This window comes from Manacus candei, unplaced genomic scaffold (assembly GCF_025592945.1).
Source record: "Manacus candei isolate 608988 ecotype Guabito, Panama unplaced genomic scaffold, ASM2559294v1 h1tg000023l, whole genome shotgun sequence".
Lineage (NCBI taxonomy): Eukaryota > Metazoa > Chordata > Aves > Passeriformes > Pipridae > Manacus > Manacus candei.
In genome coordinates, this window is record NW_026138071.1 from 11993482 (window position 1) to 12018909 (window position 25428).

Here is a 25428-nt window from a genome sequence, read left to right on the forward strand (position 1 = left end):
TTAAACACTATCACTGGGATCCAGAGGCAGATTTGTCGAGCGATAACAGACACGTTGTCACTTTAGGGTTCTGCCACAAATCCTTAATTGCCAAAAAAAAAAAAAAAAAAAGGAGGGGGAAATCCAGTGTCTTGCACATCCAAGGCGAGGGTCTCTAGGCGGTAAGGGGTCCTTTGATCAAGAAAATCCAATTATTTGTGTATATACATTTCCCACATAGTGATTACTTCATTAATTGTCCCGCCTTTATCTCCTCCCTTCCCATCCCCCCTAATAATCAGTTCTTTTATCCAGACCAACAAACACACCATAGGAGCTTTGTGGATTCAAAGGATTTGCTTTCGCTTCTGAAAGAGCCGCTATTCTTTGATGATTGGGTAGCGGCAAACTTCAAAGCCATAAATCTTCCCTCTGACTGGTTGGCGGCCCAGCAAAGTCCTTATCAAATTCTTGGAGGTGATCCTGGCGCAGTCAGACAGTCCGCGGAGATCGCGCAGCGCGGGGGGGTGGGACGCGCACGGAGGCGAAGAGATCAGAAGGAACGGGAGAGAAGAGGGGGAGAGAGAAGGAAACTGGGCAGCTTCTCGTCTTCCCCTCGGCGTCCTCATGCCTCAGCAGTGCCCTGGCGCCTTCCCTTCGCCCCGGGCGCAGTAGCCATGGCCGCGGTGGCCGTCCTCCGGAACGACTCCCTCCAGGCTTTCCTCCAGGTCAGTACCCGCGCCCGGTGCGGCTCACGGGGCGCCGTGTCCCGCGGTTGTGACCCGCGTTGCGCGGGGGCAGCCGGCGGCAGCCGCCCCCCTCCTAGGGCTTCACCCCGCGGGCGGCCCGCAGAGGGAGGTGGCGACCTCCGCGGGAGTGAGGAGGCCGGGCTCGGGCTCCTCGGGCCGGCAGCTTCCCTCTCCCACCAGCAGCCCGGGAGTAATTCCGGACGGTGTTCCGTGGCAAGGAGGGTGAGGGGCACGGGGTCTGGCCCCTGCCCACAGCAGCCGCTTCCCCGGCCCAGGAGCGGTGGCGGGGCCGGCTGCACCGGTCTCTGGGCGGGGCGGGGGGGCCGGGCCCGTCCTGCTCGCTGGGCGCGCGTTGTTTTCGGAAAGTTTGCCGGCCATGCGGGAGCGGCGGGGCGAGCTCGTCCGCACACGGGCAGCGGCGCGGGAACTTTCCCGCGGGTCGGTGGCGGCGGGCGGCGAGTAACGGGCTCTCTTCCCTCTTTCCATCCCTCCCGTTCCTGCGCAGGACCGCACCCCCAGCGCCTCCCCAGACTTGGCCAAACACTCGCCCCTGGCTCTTCTGGCCGCTACCTGTAGTCGGATCGGACAGCCGGGCGCGGCGCCCTCGGATTTCCTACCGGTCTCCTACGACCCGACACTGGGATCACCCTCTAGGATCTTCCATCCGTGGAGCGGCGAGATGCCGGCGCACTCCCCAGGGGGGCTGCCGCCGCCGCATCCCAGCCTGGGACTGACCCCTCAGAAGAACCACCTGCAGCCCTCCTTCGGGGGGTCGCACGAACTGCCTCTCACCCCCCCGGCCGACCCCTCCTACCCTTACGAGTTCTCCCCCGTCAAGATGCTGCCCTCCTCCATGGCCGCCCTGCCGTCCAGCTGTCCGCCCGCCTACGTCCCTTACGCCGCCCAGGCCGCCCTACCGCCCGGGTACTCCAACCTGCTGCCGCCCGCCCAGCCCTGCCGGCAGCTGTCGCCCAACCCGCCGCCCGAGGACATCCCCTGGTGGAGCATCCAGCAGGCCAGTGCTCCGGGCGGCTGCGGCCACCGCTTCCCCGCCGCCGCGACGCTGCCGCGGAGCCTGGTGCTGGGGCACTCGGACTTCGCCCAGTACCAGACGCAGATCGCCGCCCTGCTGCAGACCAAGTCTCCCCTGGCGGCCACGGCCAGGAGGTGCCGCCGCTGCCGCTGCCCCAACTGCCAGTCGGCCGCGGGCAGCGCCCCGGAGGCGGAGCCGGGCAAGAAGAAACAGCACATCTGCCACATCCCCGGCTGCGGAAAGGTGTACGGCAAGACCTCGCACCTGAAGGCGCACCTGCGCTGGCACACGGGCGAGCGGCCCTTCGTCTGCAACTGGCTCTTCTGCGGGAAGAGCTTCACCCGCTCCGACGAGCTGCAGCGGCACCTGCGGACTCACACGGGCGAGAAGCGCTTCGTCTGCCCCGAGTGCGGGAAGCGCTTCATGCGCAGCGACCACCTGGCCAAGCACGTCAAGACACACCAGAACAAGAAGCTGAAGGCGGCGGCGGACGGCGTCAAGCGGGAGGACAGCCGCGACGTGTGACCGCCGGCATCGGCCCGGGACCGCGGGCGGCCGCCGCCCCTGCGGGCCGAGCCGAGCGGAGCCGCGGCGGGTCCCGGGCTGGGGGTGCCCCGCCGCCGGGGGCAGGGCGGCCGTGGCGGCGGGGAGGGCGGCCGGTTCTCGGACTCGCGTCGGGCCCGGCGAGCAGGACCTCGGCTGCGGGCGGTTTCCGCGGACCCTCAGGCCCGGGACTGGCCGCTCCTAGGGCTCCGGGACCATCCCGGGACAAGTGCCCGTCCCGTCCCGGAGCGCGGCTGAGCGGAGGCCGCGGGCGCTGGGGAGAGAGCGGGGTCGGCCTGGCCCGGCCGCGGGAGTCGAGGCTCGTGGGCATCCGGGGGTGAGGTGGCAGCGTCGGTGTGGCCGCGCCAGGGCCCGGCCCTCCGTGCTTTCAGGGTAAAAGACTGAAGTTTTGTGTACAGGTTATTTAATAGTTACGTTTGAATACGCGTGTTCCCCTCCGTCCTCGGCCCCTCGCGGGGACCAGCATGAGATGTTTCTGTAAAGCTACCCGCGACCGTAGCGTGAAATAAACACGTTCACACCGGGGTCAGCAGGGTCGGTCCCGCCGCGTCGATCTCGTTTAATCCTCCCCCGGGCCCCTTCCCGCCATTTCCCCCTGGGGCGGCGGGTCGGGTCCGGCTCCGGCTCCATCGTGGCGGCCGAGCCGAGCCCAGCGCACTGTGACCTGAGAGCTGCTCATGGTAAACACCTTTAAAATCCCCATAGCTGCTTCGGACCGGCCTGCCGGTTGGCTTTGGTTGGTGGGTTTGGGTTTTTTTTTAATTATTGTCACTATTTTGTTTCCTATGCATGAAAGTGAGAGAGAAAAGAGACATGCGTGGTGCCAATACTGGGAATGAATGTACAGGTCAAGTTCTGCAGACTGGGATACAGACTGAGCAGAGGTGGGCAGCAGTCAATGTCAATGCATATCTTGTGCTTTGTGGCCTGTTCTTAGAGAGGTCCAGGCCACAGGGCCAGTCATAAGCAGCCATTCCTGGCCTGAAGTCGTCTGTTGCACAGCAGAGCCAAAAATGCTTCCCAGATATTAACATTCCATAAAACTGCAGACTATAAGGGTGAGATATTTGTTACCCTGCTAGTAGGATGAAGTGGCAGTCACTGTCTTGCAGAGGGGCAGATACTTGGCCCAAAACTGTTTAAAAGTACCTGTTAGATGGTGACAGCTTTTAGGGTTTCTTATCTCTCACTAGGCATCACGTAAGTATGAGTTTAGGCATATTTCTTTTAAAATAATGACCTTTTTTACTACAATGAGTTCCCTATTTATTTTTTTAAACTGAAATCTGTATAGCAAAACAAATGAGAAACCTGATCAGTAATTTGCCAAACTTTGCATTTTAACATAGAGAATATTTGTTCCTCATATTTTTACAAAGTCGACTTAATTTCCTGATTACCTGATGAGACAGTGAAATAAAAAGTGCCTTTGAAACTTCAGGAGGACTGATCTGGAACCATTCAGCTTCAGGTGAGATCCTCTGACGGCAGTTGTCCAACAAGCTTTGGCACAACCATATTGATAGAGATACTCTTTGCCATGGATTTCTGAATCAAGAAAAAACACAGCTTGATAAATGTTTGTGATGACAGGATGTGTAAAACTGGTGAGTTTGTATGTATGTCAAATACTGCCAAGAATCTATTCTCTCAGGGAATAATGAGATGAGACAATACCAAAAGAACCCTCATATCTGAAATAATGAGAAGTTAATGGACAGTTACCATGGTACAGCTCCTTAACAATATTTTAATGCTTGTGATTCTAAATTAATTTCCCACACCATATTCTTAGGGTCAACTTACTAAATTAATAACCAAGCAGTTATCTTCTTTACTATTGAAGAATATTCTATAATCTGTCCTTTATAGAAAACCTTGTGAGAAATATGTTTAGCTTCATTAGTTAGCATTCCTTTGCCAAAGATTTAGGCTCTAGAAGCATGTTATTGAGGGATATTAAGTAGAAGATACCTTTAGTGTTCCAGATTGAGCAACAGTAAGGCAGGAAATAACTAATGGAACTGATCCAAAAGTCCTTAGTCAAAAAAGTCTTTGAGACAAAAGCATATCCCATTTGCTACTGATGTAGGATTTAAATATTTCATCAGGAATAACAATGTTTCTGCTTTTTAAAATGTTTCATGGCATACAGTGATAACCTACTTCCTTTCTTTGATATTAAGTTACATTAAGACTTTAGAGTTAGAGAACTTAGGACTTCTTTATAAGAGAGTTTGTTTCACTAAATAGTCTTTCAGTTCCCTGTTTGGATTGGAACTACTTAAAATGGACAGCAGTGGAAAGTGCCTTTGTCGGTGGCAGTACAGAAGAAACAACAGAGTACAAAAGGTGTCTTACAAGATAGAATAATTGCCACATGGTAATGGCCTTTCACTGCTAAGTGAGTGCCAAGATCAAGATGAAGTATTAGCGTGAGCTGAAGCAATGTATTAGATGATTTCTGCTGTGAGTTTAGCCCGACTAAGAACTAGAGAACTACTCCTCTTAGAGCAGGTGTAACTAGCAGAAAATAGCCTGGTAATCGTAGATGTGATGATTTCTGAGCTGGACCATTATGGAAAGATTTTTCTCCAGTTGGAAGACAGACTGAATTTGCCCAGCATATATGTGTGGTCTAGCCAGGCTATTTTAGGTTCTTCTTCATTTTGCAAGACACAACTTGTACTGAAATCCTGAAAGTTTTACCATTCACTTAAGTGTGAGCCTGTAAGTAATTCAGGTTTTAAGCAAAAGACCATCGCCCAGGCAGTGCCAGCACCATGTCAAGGGAGTGGTGGTATCTGATTTAAAAAAAAAAAAACAAAACAGTGGCATGTTGTAGGCTATACATCTTGTATATCTGTGTAATGACCAAATTATAGCATGAAAGTGCACAGGTTAAAAATACATATGGTCAAAATTAGTTAAAAACTTGTCATGAGAGAGAGATGCATATAAGTGAAAACCGTAGTATCAAATGATAATGAAAATCTTAATCTATGAGAACAGCACACACCAAAAAAAAGGCAGAAAATTGGGACTTAGGACACAAGATAAGTAAAAGTTTAGAATATTAAAAAAATACTTAAGGAAACATTATTTCTCCATAAAGCTTTTAAATAGTTCATTGGAAAAAGAGGGTATATCTGTCATAACTGTTTCATATTCATCTGTAAATAGCTAAATCCTATGATAGCTTTTCAATTGAAATCATTAAACCTCTTTAGTAGTATGGCATTTAAATATACATATGACCTTTCAGATGTATGGGTAGAGCATTACAAAAATATATTGCTTACATCTCAAGAATTTATTTCTAGTTGGCAAATTGCACTCTATAATAAAATTAACTTTTAATTTCGCATTCACAAAATATATTTTATACTTTTAGCTGTTTCCAATCAACTAGAACAGCTGTTCATTTTATAAAATTAAATGATTAATATTCTTCTTAATTATAAATTTTGAGTACATATGCTGTTCAAGGTCAATTCATTTCCTGATTTTAAAACTTAAATGTCATTGGTATAATAGATGTATCATATAAACTAATTCATCTTGTGGTTAATTCATATTAATTAATCTCAACCAAAAAGTGGGATATGGTTAAAAATCTAGAGATTTGGTCTGTTTTCTGTGTTGAAAAGTGATTTTCACACTTGGGCAAACTTCCAAGCAGAGATCATTTAGAAAAAAAACCTACCAACATTGTTCTTCATATAGTTTTGAGGTTTTTAATGTGTTGTTAATCAAATTATTTTTAGTTAAGGGCCAAATAGAATAAGACTTTCACCTGAGAGAAGGTTGCAGAATTCACCTTTTGGTCCTGACTGACCACATTTTCATTGCAATAATCCAACAAATTTATACAGTTATGTTTTCTATCTCCCCAACTGCTATTATAGAAAAGGTAAGATAATTTTTTTTTAACTATATTGGGAGATGTCCTTCCTAACACCATCGTTGTGTAATTTTTTCTTCCATACTAGATTATAGATGTAATCTTTGAAAGAAATATTTAATGTATTACTTGCAGATTTTGAGAGATTGCATTTTAAAGTAACTACAACTTAACTATTTCAGTTTGTAAATTTTCATATCTAATATTAGTCTTGAATACTGAAGAAATAGGGAATATAAAATGCTCATGTCTTGAAACTCTTAGACGAAAGGTACCTTTTACTGTTCAGTGATATTCAATGACTTTAGCAGACCACTCAGAAGTTCATAAATAGGGCAAATTTGTATCTCTCTGCAAGTAGTTGCACAATTATCAAGGCACTTTTAAATATTTTTAATATTCTCATAGTGAGTGGTAAGCAACAAAAGTATAATTCTCAGCTTATTGTCGGATCTTATGGTTTGCTATAGAATCTTTTTTTCTCTGTTATAGTTTTTCCAGTTATTTCACACTTTTTATGAGAGTCTTGTGAATCCTGTGGCAAAGATGTGGGGTCTGCTGTTCTGGCACATGATAGAGTCAACTCAAAGACCTTTTTAAAAATACTTACCAAACAAGATCCCTAAATCTTCAAGACTACTGAGTTTTCCTCCAAAGTGATTGCTTTGCAGGTACCTTCAATAACTTTTCATTTAAATATTGTCAGCCACTGAGGACCTGAACATGTTCAACAACCAGCAAGCCTCACTCTTGTCAGGTAAGTGTTAATGTGCAGCATAGAGAAGAAGGATCCAAGGCCCTTGGCTGATTGAAGGAATAGTCTTGACCAGAGAAAATCAGCAGATGTGTGTGTAATTCAAAGGGTCTTTTAAATAAGTTTATGGGTTTTATTCCCTGCTAATATTTACTCCCAGTTGATTTGAAGTCACAAATGTTTCATTGTGGGTAATGAAAACCAGAGAAAACATGTATTTTGACCCTGTGACTGTAACAAGTCAGTGAGAGATTACTGGTAGTGAGATTTGACCTATAACCTGGAGGCCACTGATGCTGTTTTTCTTCTCATAATCTCTTAATTTCTTTTGTGTCATACATTTACTTAAGTACACACAAAATCCCATCATGTCCCTGTCCCAGGTCTGGTGATTACATCACTGCTTAGCCATGTTAAGGAGAGCCCAAGGTGAGGCTGCGCACAGAGGCTGTGTGCTCACTGAGCAGGGTTAGGGATATCCACTCAAGGGCATGTAGGTACACAGTAGGTCTCCATCTCCTCTGCAGGTGACTGTGCTACAATGTACTGAAGTCAGTGGCCAGGACCTCCTGAAGGAGTGGCAAGTTTGTACCACGGTGTGAACTAAGTCACTGTTGTCTGAACAATTTGAGTGCAGAGGCCTTGTACAGAGTGTCTGTACATGTTCGGATTTCTCCATTAGTGGTAGATACAATTTACTATTCAGTGATATTCAATAATTTTAGCAAACCACTAAGAATTCATAAATAGGGAAAATTTGTGAAATTGTGCATGTAACCGCACAATTATAGAGGCACTTTTAAATGAGCCTTGTACCAAGGTAGCTTATCTTAACTTCCCTTCTCTGGGGTATCAGCCATGGGCTTTTTGGCCATTGATGCCAATACTGAGCAAGTAACTGGCTTTAGGCAACATCCTACTTTGCCCTTCCTGTCAACCTGTCCCATCATAAAATGCAATCCTTTTTTACATTTGTAATTTCCTGTTGCCGCTGAATCATAGACATTTACCATGACAGTGACTGAGACGTCCTGAACTGGGTATTACATCACCATAGCATTTATGGAGGAATGATGAACCATTGGGGGAAAAATGAAAAACACCCCCCCCCCTTTTTTATAAGATATTTATATTCAAAATGAAAAATAATATTCAAATGCCTTAAACTGATATTTTTCACAACTTAAAAGTTTCTGTTTGCAAATGCCAATGACACCAGCTTCAATAGTGTGTACCTATATGTTTGTATTTTTAAAAGGTAAGGTTGTCTGCAAAAACAATGTATTATTATCTGTAACTCCCTCTTCTTATAATAGTACTGAGCTGTTTAAACAACATTCCAGTATTAATCTGTATACTACTCAAAAACATTTTTCATTTTCATTTTTAACATGAACCAGACATCACAGAGCAGACTTTCAAAACAGACTCTAATTATAAAGCAAGTTAAAAGAAATTTTATTAGCCAAAGCCCATATCTTCACTTGGGGTCATATCCCACATGCTTTTTTTCAGGGTCAGGTGGTGTGCCTGTGATCTCCACATGCAGATCTCTCATCTATATGGAAAGGAGATGTCAGTCACATTCCCCCTATTTCATACAGCTCTCCACAAGTCTAGGATTCACATGTGAAGAAGAGAAAGGAAAACACACACTATCCACTCATCAAAGATCGGACAGGAAGATAACATAGCCTGAGAATGTCAGGTGGTCTCAGCTATTGTATGTTAATACCAAAGGAGTGTGTACATGACTTCATTTCTTCCCCTCACACCTAAATAATTAGCTTTCCTTCTGAGCAGGAATAGTGGTGGTGCTTTGCTTTTGTTGAATCCTGCAAGAACAGCCAAACACTTGACATCTGCTTACTTTACATGTCGTAAAACATTGCTTGTGCACCTTAGTAGCCCAATGTAGGAAGCCCATTCTTTGCAGCATTACCCGACCCTTCAGCAGTGTGGCTCCACTGCCTTCTTACTGTTAATTTGCTCTGAAAGAACTGAAAGAGTTTTAAGCAGGCAAAGATTATACTTTTATATTTTCCAAAATATTAACCAAATCTTCTTATGTGCCTACATGAGGCCTAAGGCTATGTCTGAGCTTCTTAATAAAATGCTTAAATAAATTGTATAATGACGCTGAGAAGCTACTTGCACAGTGCTGTAATCAAAGCTGTGTTCAGTGCCTGAATAGTTAAGTTACAGGGAGCAGAACCGTGAGCAATCCTGTTAAGGGAAGTAGGTTCTCTGTAACACTCTTTAAAACTGCACGTGAACACTGGAACTGTAACTCTGCTACCCCAATGGGATCATGAATATACAAAGAACAACACTAAACATGCTCAGCACATCCTGGCAGTCTACAGGGAAGTGTTTTTTTTTTCATCGGAGGAAGGGCTTGTTAAATGTTTTTCCCACAACAGTGGAAAAAAGAGGTTCATGGATCTGAAGATCATTATGCTTCCGTCAAGCAGGAGGGTGAGGTAGAAGGCAAAGCAGCTAGGTAACCTTTCCTTTTCATGTGCCAGCTTTGCTTGCACTCACAACTATCAACACTAGGAAAGAGTCCTTGTTCCCTTCTCTGCTTCCTGGATGAAGAGGGGGAGGCACAATACCCAAGAATTTTTAGAAGCTTTTAGCTGCTTCACTTTCCTCAGTTTCCCTACACAATTTAGGAGAATTTGTGGTACAACCCAAAGTTTTCTGCAGGGTGCTCCAGGATGCAGCTGTTGCATTGCCTTCATGGGGTTTGCTCTCTCCCCATATGAATGTTTCCTAAGCTAAATACAGTGATTGCAAAGTGCTGAATTCACTGAGACTTAAATGTGGGAATTGCCTTCTAGTTTTACCATTCAATTATTTTTCTCATTAGAACCACACTTGTAATCTACTGAGAAATATTAAATATTAAAGAGTTGGTAAAGCAGAATAGTATGTTACATTAAAATAATTCCTCATAATGTGCCTAAGTACTTCAGAATATCCTTTGTCTTTTTATTTGATGTATTCATTCATGCTAGACTTGATTTAGAATAGGTGTCAGGTATCAGCTATAGTACTGAGATCTAGATTCTGATCTAGGTGTTGGAACGTCTGACGCTTAGTGAGCATGTTCAAGAAATGGGAAGGAGGAGGGTAAGTTTAAGCCTGTTTTTAATAAGCTACAGCAATTAGATGTTTTGAATACTCAGAATGATGTATTAGAATTATACAATTATTTGGTTTGTTTGATTGCTTTTCAATACACTTGAGAACCGTCTTCTAATTAAGATACACACACTATCAAAGATGAAAAACTTAGATGATGGTAAAAACAATTAAAATGATGATGTAGGCTTAGATTCCCCATGGTTCTTGTACAGATCTACAAGACAGCATGGAGTACAGGCACATGGAATTTATTTTCTCTGCACAAGGTCCAGAAACAGCTGCAGTATTTGTGTGCCCTATGGGACATGAGCCACCCCAGAGCAGGTGTGAAGTGCTGGGACATGGCTCTGTTTTCCCTGAGCTGTCTGGGTATGCTCTGACAACAGGAGCTTTACCCTTCAAGGGAACTGCTGCAGTTACCTACTGCCCCTGGTTAAGGAATTGTTCCTCTCTGTCTGGGGATAATAATATTGGAGCACTGCAGTCCTTATCCTGCTCTCAAAGCCAGACTCTTAGATCACAGCACGGCCTCTACCTGTGGAGCATATGCCAGCTATGTGTTAATTATTTGTTAATTATCTATTTCAGTTTAGAAAACATTCCTTCCTATTTAAAAGGTATAAGCGAAAAACATAGCATACAACAAAGCACATTTTATGAAATAGAATCTAAGATAAATGATCCAACCAAGATTACTTCAGCTACAGGTGTACCTCACCTCTTTAAAACTAATAGACTATGTAATATACCATCCTTAATATGCCCCGAATGTATTGCTCTTGATCTCAAAAGCAGTAAGTGCAACCTCTTTCATGAAATCTTGCTGTAGAAATGACCAAGTTCCTACCACCTCAATGCCACACGCAAAACATTAATCAAAGCAACCAAACCTCTTGACTTGTGGCTGATTCCACAGCATTTTTTAGAGTGATACCATTTTCTCTATCATCATTTATTCAAAAAGGTAAATCAAAAGCATAAAATAGTCTCATCTGAGTTTTTGCCTGCAGGAGATGTTCTTCTCATTGGTTAAGCCATGAAGTCTTATGTCAGTCAAAGAAAGACTAAGTGGCCAACCTGACTTTTTGTTCTCCTTTTCCATGGGCAGAATTTCCATATTCTCATGCACTGGTTACAATCCAGTCGTAAAATAAGCGTTTTTAAAAAGAGAATATTTGTCTTCAGCAGCTTGGCTGCCACAAAGGGATACTTTTTTTTAGAAAGCTGCAACATTTTTTTAATTGCTGATCAGAAAGCCAGTCCTCTATTAATCCTAACAAAGTAATCTGAATATATCACTAATGCTTGTTAGTGTGAGATGTAGTAAGAGCTATATTAATTATGATTAATACCAAGGATTTTTAATATGTGAATTCTACAAATAAATTCTAAAATTTTTGTGTGTAAAGTCACACTTTTTTCCCATTTTGACTTTTACGAAGTTTATTTTCATTTAAAATAGGTCATTAGGAATTCACTTTCAACTAGACTGCAGTAAGCAACACTTCATCTGAAAAGGTTTACAAAGTGATTGGGTCAGCCCTGAAGACCTGCCCAGGAATAGGTGGCACATCAGATAACACAGGTAATGCCCCAAAGTTTTTCTGGCAACAGAACAGTGTGGTTAGGATCACATCTTCCCACCTCCAGCTTCCAGGCCTCAGTAATTAGGCTTGTATTAACACCTCTCCACCAAGTTTCAGGTTTTTCTAATTTCTCTGAAGGGCTCTAATTCATCCTTCTGGGATCAAAGTACTTTATCCACTCTACTGTAATGCTCTCAGGGAAGACCTCACAGTATCCCAGCTATATCTGTTTAAAATCATTTCAGTGCCTTTAGGGCAGTGTGTGTAAGGCTGTAAGGGAGCTGCAGAACTGCACATGGTCCTGGAGCCAACCACATAATCATTAGGGAGTCCCAGAATGCAGGAAGAGCCTCTGCTATACGTGGCTTCCTTTGGCAAACAGGAATGGAGATGTTTGAAATGGTTTTCTCAGGGAAATGGTAAACATAATGGAGATGCACAACTACTGTGAGCCAGACCAAAGGTCTGTTTAACCTAGGAGCCTGTTTTCCAGTAACAGATGCTTAAGGAAAGTGGATTAAAAACAAGGCATATATAAAACAGACATTGCCCTTGGCATGGCCTCTCAGCTTCTGGGGAACAGTGCTACAGAAACTTCCTGAGCTGGAATCACATTTTGTTTCTTGTGTTTAATAGTCACAGATCGGCTGATCCATCGCAGATTTATCTCATCCCTTTATGGCTGGATTTACACTTTGTCGCTCTGAACATCCTTTGATAGTTGTTTGTGCAGCCGTGATGGCTTTATAACTGTTTCAGTGGTCCCTGGACGCCCCTTAAAACTGGGGAATGGCTCAGAGCGATGCCTTTTCCCATTCTCCAGGCCGTTCCCGCCGTGCAGTCTCGCACCGCACTCCTCGGGCGCACAACCTGTCGCAGCCGCCCCTCTGATCCGAGCCGGCCCTTCCCGCCCGGAGCAGCCGCGGGATAGCGGCGTCCCGACCCCTCTTCCCCGGGCCAGGCGGCGGCAGCCGCTCCCGCACTGTGGGAGATCCCGCCCCGGCGGGACGGCCGCAGGTGCCGCCCGCCTTCCCCAGGGCCCTGCGGGTCCGGGCCCGAGGCATCGCGGGCCGGCGTCGGGACGCGGTGCCGCTGGAGAGCTTTCCAAAGGTGGGCCCGTCCTGCTGAGCGGGCGCTGCTCTGCTCTGGGACGGGGGTAGCTGTGGGGACTGGAGGAAATGAACCGGACGGGAATATTGGACATGTTTCAGACATGTTTTTGCTGCAAATTGAAACTCGTATCACAGAATTGTAGGTCCAAGATCCTTAACGTTTTTGTTGTTGTTGTTGTTTTTTTTTTAAATGCACATGTCTATCAAGACTCCTAGCTTTTATTTCTGTAACATAACCTGTTCACCTTTCACTGCAGTGGGATAAGCTCTGGTGTTGTCCAGGTTCTTTGTTTCTGAAGGCCAGATATGCACCAACATTTCCATTTAGAGCTCTCTCCTCACAGCTTGTCCCTAGGCTGTACGATGTCACTTGTATGAGAAGCTGGTTGTGTGAAGTCCAGAGAAGATTTTCTCCCGTTAGTAGAAAACTTTGGAGTTAAAGGAGTGAGTTGGAATATATGGCTTTACTGCTTTCCAAACCTTTTTATTGTATGCCTGTATACATGAAAACTGATTTAATTTAAAATATAAAATGTGATTAGACAAGCAGATAGTCTTGAATTCTATCTTGTCCCTTTATTGCATCATACAAAAAGATGAAAATGGTTAAGATGTTAACATCTGAAAAGTGATAACCCTTCTCATACTTTATTTTGCTCAGGATAAATGAAACTAGTGAGTTTCCCGTGTGCTTCAGATGATGAATATTTGTTGCAAGAGACATGTTTCAATGTTTGGAGTCTGTGCTACCTAGACCAGATTAAATACTTACTGCTCTCTTTTTTTATTCTCTTCTTCTAATTTAGTAGCTTGTTCCTACTCTTTAGCCAGCCCCTGCAATGTGTCTTTAAACCAGATCTACCTGGTATGAGTCAACTGTAAAATAACCTACTTGGGGCAGCAGGAGGGAGTACTGGGTCTCACCAGTGCCCAGTGTACAAAAAGTAAAAGCAGGTGAGAATAAGGCAAGGACAAAAGCAGCAGCCATGTGCTGGTGCTGCCAGTTCTTGGAGTTTGTAGTGTGTGGAGCAACTCTTAAGTATAGGCAGAGTTATAGGCATACATTAAGAAGTCTGCTAATCATCTATGCTGAGCTGCCATGGTTGTTTTAGTGGCCTCTTCTATCTGTTGTAGAAGAGTAAGAAGGATCACATCTGGGGTGTTGATGAGATATCTGAATTTCGGCCACTTCCTCGGGTGGTTGCATTGTTTTCTACCTGTCTCTTCACTCCACTGAAAGCCCCTCTGCTCCCTCCTTGCCAGACCCCACCTGGAGTGCTGTGTCCAGTTCTGGGTCCCCAGCAAAAGAAGGATGTGAACCTGTGGAGTGAGTCCAGAGGAGGCTGCAAAGATGATGAGAGGGCTGAAGCACCTCTGCCATGAGGAAAGGCTGACATAGCTGGGGCTGTTCAGCCTGGAGAAGGCTCCAAGGGAGACCTTAGAGCACCTTCCAGTACCTAAAGGGGCCTACAGGAAAGCTGGAGAGGAACTTTTTGCAAGGGCATGAGTGGAGAGGACAAGGGGTAATAGGTTCAAACTAAAAGAGGGTAGGTTTAGATCAAATATTAGGAAAAAATTCTCTACTGTGAGGGTGGTGAGGCATTAGCACAGATTGCCCAAAGAAGTTGTGGATGCCCCATCCCTGGAAAGTGTTCAAGGCCAGGCTGGATGGGGCTTTGAGCAACTTGGTCTAAGGAAAGGTATCCCTGCCAATGGCAGAGTGGTTGGAACTAGATGATTTTTAAGGCCTCTTCCAATCCAAACCTTTCTATGATTCTATAAATACACACAATACTGAAGCAACTTGCTACTCAAGACCTCTTTCTGCTCCTCATTAACTTAAAGGAAAAACTTTCTCTGACTCTTAAGGAAGAAGTGTCTGGCCCTGCAATGGAATTCAAACATAAAACATCATGCTTCCCTTACAGCTGTTTGCCTTCTGTGAGGGGAGGCCAAAACCCAGCAAGAAAACACAGCTTGCTTTAGCTGCTTCAAAGTGAGAGAACAGCAAGGGGAAAACATTTATAAATGCCAGTACTGGCAAGGAGAGCAGAGAGACATTGGTCTGTTGCTTTCAAGGATGAACAGCTACTGCATGTTGAGGAATTCTATTTTTTGTTATAGAGCTCCTGAGCTTCTAATCTGTATGCTGTAGGAAAACTAATGTATCCTTAAGACTGAACATAAAATAAATAGCTTTATTTTTGACCAAAGAAGTTACAGATTTTTTTGTTGAATGTTCTTGGTATTTTTTTTTGCATGACTACTGTGTCACATGCCCTTTCAGCCTAAGATTAAAGGAAAAACAGCTGACTCTGTTTATAGGAGCCTTCAGATCTCTACTAGACTTTATGTGGATATGGTCATGAAACGTGTTTTAAAATTATTTCTTTATGTTTTATTTTATTTTTCAGGTTTTTGGAACACCAGGAGTGATCAGTTCAGTTGTGTTTTCTTATGAGGTATCTGTCACAACAGATAATGTGGCAGTATTTTTAAGTAAGAGTTTCTAATCTCCAAGCCTATTTTTAAAACATTGGAAAGTGTGTTTGGTATTAGGCTATAATAGCGTAATTAGTATATTTTAATAACTAATATTTTTATTTTGATTTTTATCAGCTTTTTAAAAAATATTATAATATTTGTATCTTGTCTTTTGTGTGGCCAGGCAGACCCTGACTAAAACTGTAAGTGGCATCGTAGTGTGGTCTATGCGGTTTCGAGTGTAGATTGACATGTCCACTGAAAAATTGCTTTGCCAAGAGTACCCTACTTGAGATATCTATCATGATAACGTGTTACCTCACAGGTCCCAAATAAAAGGTCAAATCTTTTCAAGACCTCATTCCGATGTTAAATGTATAACTATAAATACTGTATTTCAGATTTAAAATTACTTTGCACTATTTTTTTATGTTCAAGCACGCATTTTAAACATTTATTGTCTCACATAAAATAATCATGTATCTTTTTTCCATTCACTGATCCTTAAACTTTAAAATAGTTTCTCTGTGTTTTCTTGTAAAAAACACTTTTTGCTAAGGATATCTTAGGAAAGAAAGAAAACCCCACCCAACTCAGAAGTTCAGCACACAATAGATACTCAGTAGTACGTGTAATTTGTTCTCTATACAGTTGTCACATACAACAAGCCATTCAAGATTGAAGGCTCCAGTTAAAAATACCTTTCAAATTTTAACTTACATTTGACCGTTGCTACATAAAACAATTACGAGCATATACTCTCAGAATTACACAACCAGCCTTGTAAGCTTCTATAAGTTGTATTTACCAGCCATAGTCTCTAGAATGTGTATATATGGTCAAAAAACATATATGTAGCTTATTCTAAAAGTTTTGAACAGAGATTTTTGTACTAATAGCAATGCACAGTGAGGTACATATAGAACATCTAATGCTGTTAAGAATAAAATCCCACATTAATGTTTCCAATATGATTTATGTGATGGTGTCTTAGCATGTAACTACTGGGGTGGTACTTCAATTTTTGCTACCTTTACACTTGTCCTACAGACTATTTTCTTCTATGATCATGAATCATCTCATAGACAAATCTCTTTTTAAGTACATGGAAACTTTAATAATGTAATGTTAACTTTGTTATGGTTAATTAAAAATAAAAACAGCAAAAAGGAGATAATTTATATTATACTAAATGTAGTGTGCCAGCTGTTTAGATGAACTTACTCCAGAGACATCAGTAATTGACAAGGCAAGAAAAGAAAGACACATCTTGGTGATGAAGTTTTTAGACAGCCTTCACTGTATAAAACCATTGGTTATACTGATCTGGGAAAGTCTGGTTGTAGATGGTAGTGCCATTACAGCCACCATTTATCTGTAAAAGCTTTTCCCCCATATTGTGTGTTAAGGTGATATTTGAGTTTTTCATATAGTAGTATGTGGCAATATATTATATTTGCACTTAAAATGTTCCTGCTTTAGGTTTTGTAATTTATGCCTAATACCTGGAGCAAATAAAATTAATAGTTTTGTTTGTTTACTGTGATTTGCAGGGATATTACTCCATGACAAGGTTACATTGACCTATCATTTCATGCATCAGCAGTTCTTCTATTGCACTGATTTGATCAAGCCTAGTGGATAAAAGACGAGCAATCCACCCAGTGGACCAAATTAGAATTATAATAAAAAGTGCACATTCTGAAGGGCACAGTAGGTTAAGTATGGTACTTACTGCACTGGACATAATTTTTGTGATGTGTCAAATTTTAACCTTTTTTGTTCCAACTTCTGCATTCGGATTTCAATTTTATGTAGTTGTGGAGGTGATGCTGTAGCTACAGCTGAAGAAAAAATGTAGGTTTTTGTAGCCACTGGAGGGTGTTTAGAGGTTAGGTACTTGGGAAAGTGCAATACATCTCTTTGAATTCACACTCCTTTCTGGATGTACAGCTCTAAATAGTGCTGCTGCTCCTCATATTGAAGAACTTCACCATTTTACAGTCATAAAATGCCAAACAACCCTTCGTAGTTACGTGGTTTGGGATCTGCTAGACAGAGGAAAAGGGGTTGCATGGCCTACAGCTTCACTCTTCTTCTGGAGTTATCTTGTTCCCACTTGCTCTCCTTGAATGTCAACAATAGCTCAGTGAATCAGTATCCTGTCTATTCTCTCCTAGACAAGTTTTTTAACTCCTGTTATCCATGGGATGGGCCAAGGTACATGTTGTATGCAAGGTGTGAAATAACTGTGATAGTCTCAAACATTATTTTAATAAGATGTACCAAATAAGATTTTGAAATGGCTCTAGAGTAAGAAATTGTGGACATTAAAAACAGAAGCTTAATTTTTTGTTTCTCTAATGACTAAGAGTAGATATTAGACACATTTTAAAAATATCTATATGGTTGTCCTATATTGATTTGTTGTGGCAATCTGCTGGTACTACAAAATCCCTCTGTACTGATGAGGGTTTACTAACAGTGGAAAATCAAGGCCAATGAAAATGATGATTACAAATTCTAGCACCTCATAAATGCTGAAGAGCATGATTGTTGCATTTATATGGTTTGCTTACTAAGGAATCCACAGAGAGATTCATTTAAGCACATGGAAGGTTCAGTGATCTCAATGGGACACAAGAATATACTGGGGTTGTTTACATAATTGGGTAGAGTGTGAGCATGTACGTCAGTGTTTTGCTGGATAGATGACTTTAATAGAGATGGACACCCCAAGGAAGAAGCCCACCTCAGGAACTTGTGGAAAACACTGAAAGTCATTATTTGTTTCCTTTGGCTTGTTTATTGTGTTTTCTTCTTTGTTTAAGTTAGACATTAAGTCAATATGAATTAATTGCTTCAGTAATGGAAGCAAAGTAAAAACATGCTGTCCCAAGATTTTTTTAAAAGAAAAAATGCAAGTGTGTTCTGTTTGTTTTGATGTTGCATGTCTGACTGGACAAATTCTGATAGCCTGCTGTGAGGCATTTTTTTTTTGGTTTTTGATTTTCTATTAGGTACAGTTGTTTGAAAAAGACAGAGACCAAGAAGGTAAGCATTAGCTTGGTCCCGAACTTAAATATACACCTCCTTTGAGGCAATAGATTAATTGAATGATGTTTTAAATTCCATTGCTTTGAATGTTCATGCAGTAGATTTAAAAATTCCAAATTTTCACTGCCTCGGGGATTTAGTAATTCTATGACTAGAAAAATAATGCTTTTTAAAGTTACTTTCTTTATTTTGGGAACAAACAAACAAAATGAAAAATTTTGTATTTAGGGGCCATTGGGTAAGTTATTTAACAATTGCTAGCTTTTATAATGGTATTTGCTTTAAAATACTTGTTATTTAATCAGGAAAATTTAAGTAAGCGTGCGGTTGAACAATCTGGTAGTATATACTTGAAGTGGAACTTTAAAAAAATATCAACATAGAGCTTCAAGTAAAAGAAATATTAGAGCTGAGGAACAAAATTTCATCAGGTGAACCAAAATGTAAAACAACTGGTTTGAATTTGCTTTTCAGAAGTGCGAATTCAAGCAGTACCACCCTAATACGTCTCTGGTTTTGCAGCTTTTACATGCTTTGTAAAACAAAGCTATTACATGCTTTTTTAAGCAATTAGAGTTCAATAATACAATAATTTGTCACCCAATTAATTTTGAAAGACTCGAAATGCATGGATGAACTGTTTAACCTGTGGTTCACTTGCCACCACTGTAATTTACATCAAATAAAAAAAATATTATTAGTATTGGGTAAGTTACATTATGGGAACTCAACATCTTCATGTTCTGTGACTTGTCCTTTAATTGTTTTTTATATTTTTATTATTACTACAGGTGAACATATGGATAAATAAAGGTAGCATGTTTCTGTTTTGAGTAGAATGTGTAAATTCATTACAATTAGAAACAATAGTTGAAAGAACATTTGTGAAATGTTTGTGGAGCCTTCTCTTTTCCTGGCTGAACAACCTGAACTTTCTCAGCTTGTCTTCATAGGAGGGGTGCTCTAGCCCTCTCATGATCTTTGTGGCTCAACTCTGGACCTGCTCTGACAGGTTCACATCTTTCTTATCAGAAGAGACTTTTGGAGGTCCTCTGGTCCAATGCCCTCCTCAAAGCAGAGTCAACTTACCTTACTTAGGGCTTCATCCACTGAAGAAACAAGTATCTCCAAGGACTGGGATTTCACAGCCTCACCTAGCAGCCTGTTACAGTGTTTGGCAACCCTCATAATGAAGTTGCATGGGGCGTTTTTCCTGTTGTCTAACATAAATATCTATCTCGGTGTGTCTTCTTGGTTCAGGTAATCTGAAAGCCTGGTATTTTTCACCTTCTTGTTCTATGACTCTCTGAAAAAATTTATTTTGCGTTTACCAGGCTGGCAACTTATTTGTGCTAATGTAAACTGGAGATAAGGCTAAGGACTTTGGGGTGTACATCTAGATTTATTCTGATGCAATGCTAATCAGAAATGTGATTGTCTGCCACATCTTTTAAGAAAGCCTTTTCTTTCTGCAAAGAGAGTGAGCCACATAATTTTGTTCATGTGTATATATATATAATTAATTAAAAAGTAGTTCTAGAAAGGTAGAAGAAAAATAAGAAAAAAAAGTTATTCTTTATCATTAAGCTCTGGTACAGAAAGACTGTGTGACTGTAATGTGTACACTAGGTTAACACATTCCAGTATTAATGAGTTATTTTATTACCTCTGTATTTTTGCTTAAGTTTAAAATTATTAGGTTTAAAATTGTTTGCTCAGACAAGGAATTTCTGTATTCCTTAAAACTATCGACCTAGCATTGCTTATATGTGTTGATGTTGGGGCTTATTACGTTTGTACCTCTTTCCAGGTAGGCTGCCTTGAAAAGCGTACACACACGAGATAGGCATGTTCTGGACTGAAAAAATAGAGCTTGCCTGTGGTGTAATGTGAAACAATATATGCAGTTTACAAAAATTGTAACACATAATGAATACTGCCTTTCTGTTTATGAGCCCTGCTACCTTGCAGTGATCAAGGGTTCCCCAGATAGAGTTTGCTCTGGTACCATATTAAGCACTTAATGAAGCAGCACCCAGAACATTTCCAGGAGAAGGTGTACCTCCAACCATGCTGCTTTTCCCATGTGGAGGCAAAAGTAGCAACAGCACGTGCCATTTGGAAGTGGAATACACTTCTGGAGTGGGCACCATTATGCAGAAACTCTGAGGGTGGCTATTAAACTCTATTTAAAGAAACTTGTTTCTATCATGTCCTTATACAATTGCAATTGGACTTCTAAAGTTGTTGGTTTGGGTTTATAAGATGAAAGGAAATTCTCTAGAAAACCAGATCACTCTCTGAATTTTGTAGCTGTAGCATGAATTTTCACATATGAATCTTCTGTCTCTGGGTTTATTTATTGGAGTACTGTTTTCACCACTCTTATAACCAACATACTGTGTGATTTGATCATGCCAATGGTGATATGGTGTTTGTGGAAGCTACTGATAATAATATTGATCTATTTGTAAGATTTCAAATGACAAATAATTGAGGGGATTTGAAGGTTCAATAACCAGAAATAAGCTTTCCTTGTGCTTTAACATAGTTCCTTCATACACTCACTGTTAGGAACACTTTCAGTTGCTTAAATATATTTTCAGTGTCATTCTTGAACCATTATAAAAAAGGGAGGTAAATATCTGAGTTTAAAAAAGAATCAAGGAAGGTAATGGAACTGCTCAGGTATGCAGAGTCAATAAATATGATTTCCACTGTTACCATCATTTAATATGTGTCAAAGAACAGAATGATGCTGTCAGTTCCAGATGAGTACTTACTATGTGGAATATTTCTGTGCCTCAAAACCAGATGGCCACTGGGAAGAAATGCTTAGCAAGAAATTTTGTGACATCGACCTCTGTGGCTCCTCCCTTACCTGCTCATGACCACGGTCTTCAACTGCAGGTTAGCAATATATGCCAGGAACTGTATCTTAAGAGTGATTTTAAGCTCAAAAAACATAGCAATTGAGGAACATATTAGTTTGGCTTTTTGTCCTATCTGTCAACAGGAGGATTGCATGTAAAATCAGATGGGTGTATAGACAAGAGAGTGTTGGACTCTTTAGACTTAACTAACTGTTTGAGTTTGTGCAAGTGGGAGATACAATCTCAGTGTCATTGCATTCTTGAGGTAAGAGTTTATTAAATATTTACTCAGGTATAATATTACTATCTTGAAAGTCTGTAAGCTCTTAAGTAACTTTTAAAAAGGAATGGTTTTTTATGTAATCATTAAATAGAAAATATTTTAAACTGCATACAAGAAGACCTTATCAGTGAACACCATTCATGAATAAATGTTTGGGAGTTAGAGTGAAAATACTGAGGCCAAGCAGTTTTTTTCACTTCTTGAAAAAAAGGTGTTGGTGAGTAAGTTTGAGAATCTCAACTACAATATTTATTGTAGAGATGCTCTTGCCTTTTACATAGAAACATTGACAATTATTGTACCAACAAGAACCTGACTTTGTATTTTAAAAGCCAGTAATTGAGAACATATTTCTCTTACCTCTGAGTTTTCTAGGTTTTAAGTAGCCTTGGTCTATAAAATGTCATAGTAAACATTCTCTAGTTGTTAATGTTCAGTTGCAAGTACTCATTTTACAGTTATAGTAAGGGTGGAAGAAAAGAGTCGGAAATCTTACAAATGTAGAAACAGTCTTCTAAACTCGGAACAATGGACCATGTGAGGTCACATCAACTGTCTCTATATAATATCACCTAGCATAGTCCAAGGCATCAATAAAGACCTTAAAATAATCTGGCTCACCCTACACTGAGGTGGAAGAGGAATGCTCAAGAAAACTCTTTTAGTACTTCGGCAGAAAAATTCCAGCAGAGAACATGTAAAAATTAGTAAAGGAAATCAGTTTTTAAACTGCTCCAGATATATTCACAAAATGACATCTGATGGTGCTCTGAGATGTTACCTGGGATCATGGCAATTGTGTCAAAATGTAAGCCATGCTTGTTATGAAATGGGTATTAGTCTGAGAGATGTTAACCTGAGGAAGTCCCTTTGAATTCTGTAATATGAGAAGGAAGAAATTACAAATATCTGCTTAATCCATCTTTGAATACTCCCAAACTTGGTTTAGATGTACATTTTCTTCTCTCATAAATTAACTTAAGCTTACACCACTTATTTGTGATCAAGACGTCCTAGTCCTGTATCAGTTTGGATATAAAGACACCTGGGGCAGGGGATAGAGAGAGGGGGAATCTTCCATTCTCTTGCCACTGTGTAGCAACAGGAAACAGGAATAACAAAGAAGCCCCAGTGGCTTAATTCATCAGAGTATTCTCCCATAAATGAGTTATTTTCTGGTGACCGTCTGTGCTGATTTTAGAGCTGTGTTGTGCTATGTGTATTTTTATTACAGAAACCACACAGAAACTCATTAGTGGGGAGAGTGAAGATGATGAAGAAATGAGTGATAAAAGCAACAGTAGCAACACAAAAAGTACTAGCTGATCAAAAAGTAATGATGAAGAAAATTAAGACAATTCTGAAGATTCTGAGGAAAATTAGTGTGGAGGTAATACGGTGTTTCAGTTGATGATTTTGATTCTCCAACAATCTTCAATGTATACTGTTGACATATACTGTTTAATCATAATTTTTCTTATAAGTTTGAGTTGTCTTTACTAACATTAATATCGGGTCTTAGAATTTCTGTAGTCCTTGCAATATTTTCAAACTTATACCTGCAAAATTATTCCTTTTTTGAAACTTGATGACACATGCAAACTTGATGCATGCAGAAGTAATTGATGAAGTATTTTCCCACTGTAGCAACAAGTTACTTGGAAACTGTGATACAGATCATCAGTTGAGCAAAACACAGTGTCATGGGGTATCTATTGTGTTGTTAGGTTTGGTCAGTAGAAAAAGCAGACACACACAGACAGAGAGTTGAGACCAGAGTAGTCTGCCACCTAAGCGCAGCAGCCTGCTTTATTGAGGCAGCTAATCCACACTTTCCCACACACTTTCTGTAAACATAATTTCTACAAAACACCATAGCACTAACACCTACAATCATGAAACACAGCCAGCATCTCTGTCCTTGCACTGCTGATTGTCTTTCCAGTCAACCCCTGTCTTCTCAAGGCTGCTCTGTCCATAGGAACGGTTAATTAACTTCACTGTTCTCATGAGAATGGCCTTATACCATCCAATATTTTGAGCTCGTCAACTTCTAAGGGCTCAGCAGACCTGCCACCTCCCCCCACTACATAGTATTTTAGAAGTATTAGATCTGATATGTTCCTTTGCACCACTTGTACAGGAGAAAACCAGCATGATTATATGAAACTCCCTGATCTGCGAAATGTTGATGTAGTTTTGAGTGTCAGAAATGCTGCCTTAAAATAAAAACACTTCTTGCTAGAAATGACTGTGATTTGTATAGCCTCAACTTTAATGAAATAGGTCTTAAGAATACTTCAACAGAGTAGCCTTACCTGAGATCTTTGTAGAAATATAGAACTTCAATGACAGTCGCTTGTCCAGATTTGTAGATAAACCATATAGCACTGTTGAATAAGTACCAGTTGTAAAATTGATCAGAAAATCTACATAACTGGTAAGATTGTGACTTGTACCAATTTAATATTAATTTACTGTTAACATTTATAAAAGTTACAAACTTAGATGACATGAATAGTGATGGTAGCTGTCACTGTGGTGTGAAATGTTCATAGTCATCTGGGGAGGTTTGAATTCGCACACCTGATGAGTTTAGTCTGCATAAAGAGATTATAGGATTGAGACTCTTGAGTAAATTTACCGCAGATATTCAATTGTTTCTCTGGCCACAGCTAGGCTGTAGAAAGGACAAAAGTTTATTTTCTAGACATGGATAAAAGATAAGTAAGCCAGCTGCTTTCGAAAGAAAAGTGGAGCATCTCCCTTCTCACTTAAATTGAAAGAAGTGAAAATGATAACTTCTTTGAGGTTTGAGTCCTGAATTATGAATATTGATTTTAGTGTCCACATCATTTGCCTCCCATTGCTTGGTTTTGTATTTGAAAATTTTTCTGAGAGAAAATAATTTGCTGAAGAACTAAATGAATTCATATGCCTGCTTTTAATAATGGCAGGGAAAAATCATAGGCTGGGAGTAATTCTTCCTCCTATATAAATATGCTGATTCTTCTGGACTGGCATTAAAACTTTAAACTGATTCAGATATGCTCTTGAGAGTCAAATTCCCACTTAGTAGAGTATCTCAAGAATAGATCAGATATATAAACTCAAGATGGTTTACATTTTGTATTAATATCTTTGCCATTTTTAATGCAGACATCCATGTCGGATGTCTGCCATATGTATTACCTCAAATCAGTTGGTGTCCACATGGTGAGGGCTAAGTGAACCATGTTATAATGCTAAAAGAAATAGATAATAAGTTAAAACATTTTTAGAAGTTTGGATATATATTGGCTGGCATGCCAAAAGGTATGCATCTGACTTGACAGATAGTGCAACTCTCTTGTCTTAGGGTGATGAGAACATACTTTGATTAAGCCATGCTACTTCAGGTAAGGCTTGTACCCGACTCTTACTGTATTTACAGGTTTGGGGTTTTTAAATAGTAAGAATTTTACTGTACAAAATCTGCAGTTATATGAGGATGGAGAATTAGACTAAGTGTAATCACATTCAGTAAAGTCAACTAATGAAACCCAAACATAGCTGACATGCTGTTCTGGGGTAGGCAGAAGAAAATATACAATAAACATATCATATTAAACATATGAGTACATTAAAATTTAGTATTGCTTTTCACCACAGAAATTCTAAGGCCTGGTATTAAGACTACGTAATAACTATTTCATGCCATGATTTTCAGAGTATATCTGTCTTTTACCTAAGTGTAAGAAAAACCTCTGTTTAGCAATGATATGTCTAAATGTTATTTAATAATGTTTATAAGTCTTGGAGAAATAATAGGTTAATATTCTCATGCTTAGATAGATGTGCCTATATAAAAGAACTTCCGTGGGTTTCTTACTGCCTTTGGCTCCGGTGGTGTCTCTGTGT

General features: G+C 40.9%; 1 protein-coding gene across 1 annotated transcript; it reads left to right on the top strand.

The window, feature by feature from the left end:
* The first annotated feature begins 205 nt into the window (after positions 1-205).
* SP5 (Sp5 transcription factor) lies at positions 206-2355 on the top strand. The gene is made up of 2 exons (XM_051787479.1): positions 206-707; positions 1234-2355. Exons 1-2 carry the CDS (start codon positions 657-659, stop codon positions 2284-2286), a joined length of 1104 nt encoding a protein of 367 aa, XP_051643439.1. The 5' UTR covers positions 206-656; the 3' UTR covers positions 2287-2355.
* The last annotated feature ends 23073 nt before the right edge of the window (positions 2356-25428 follow it).

Coding starts and splice junctions, on each gene's coding strand:
- SP5 (XM_051787479.1), top strand. CDS start 657: ATGGCCGCGGTGGCCGTCCTCCGGAACGACTCCCTCCAGGCTTTCCTC. Junction 708..1,233: donor CCCTCCAGGCTTTCCTCCAG/GTCAGTACCCGC, acceptor GTTCCTGCGCAG/GACCGCACCCCCAGCGCCTC.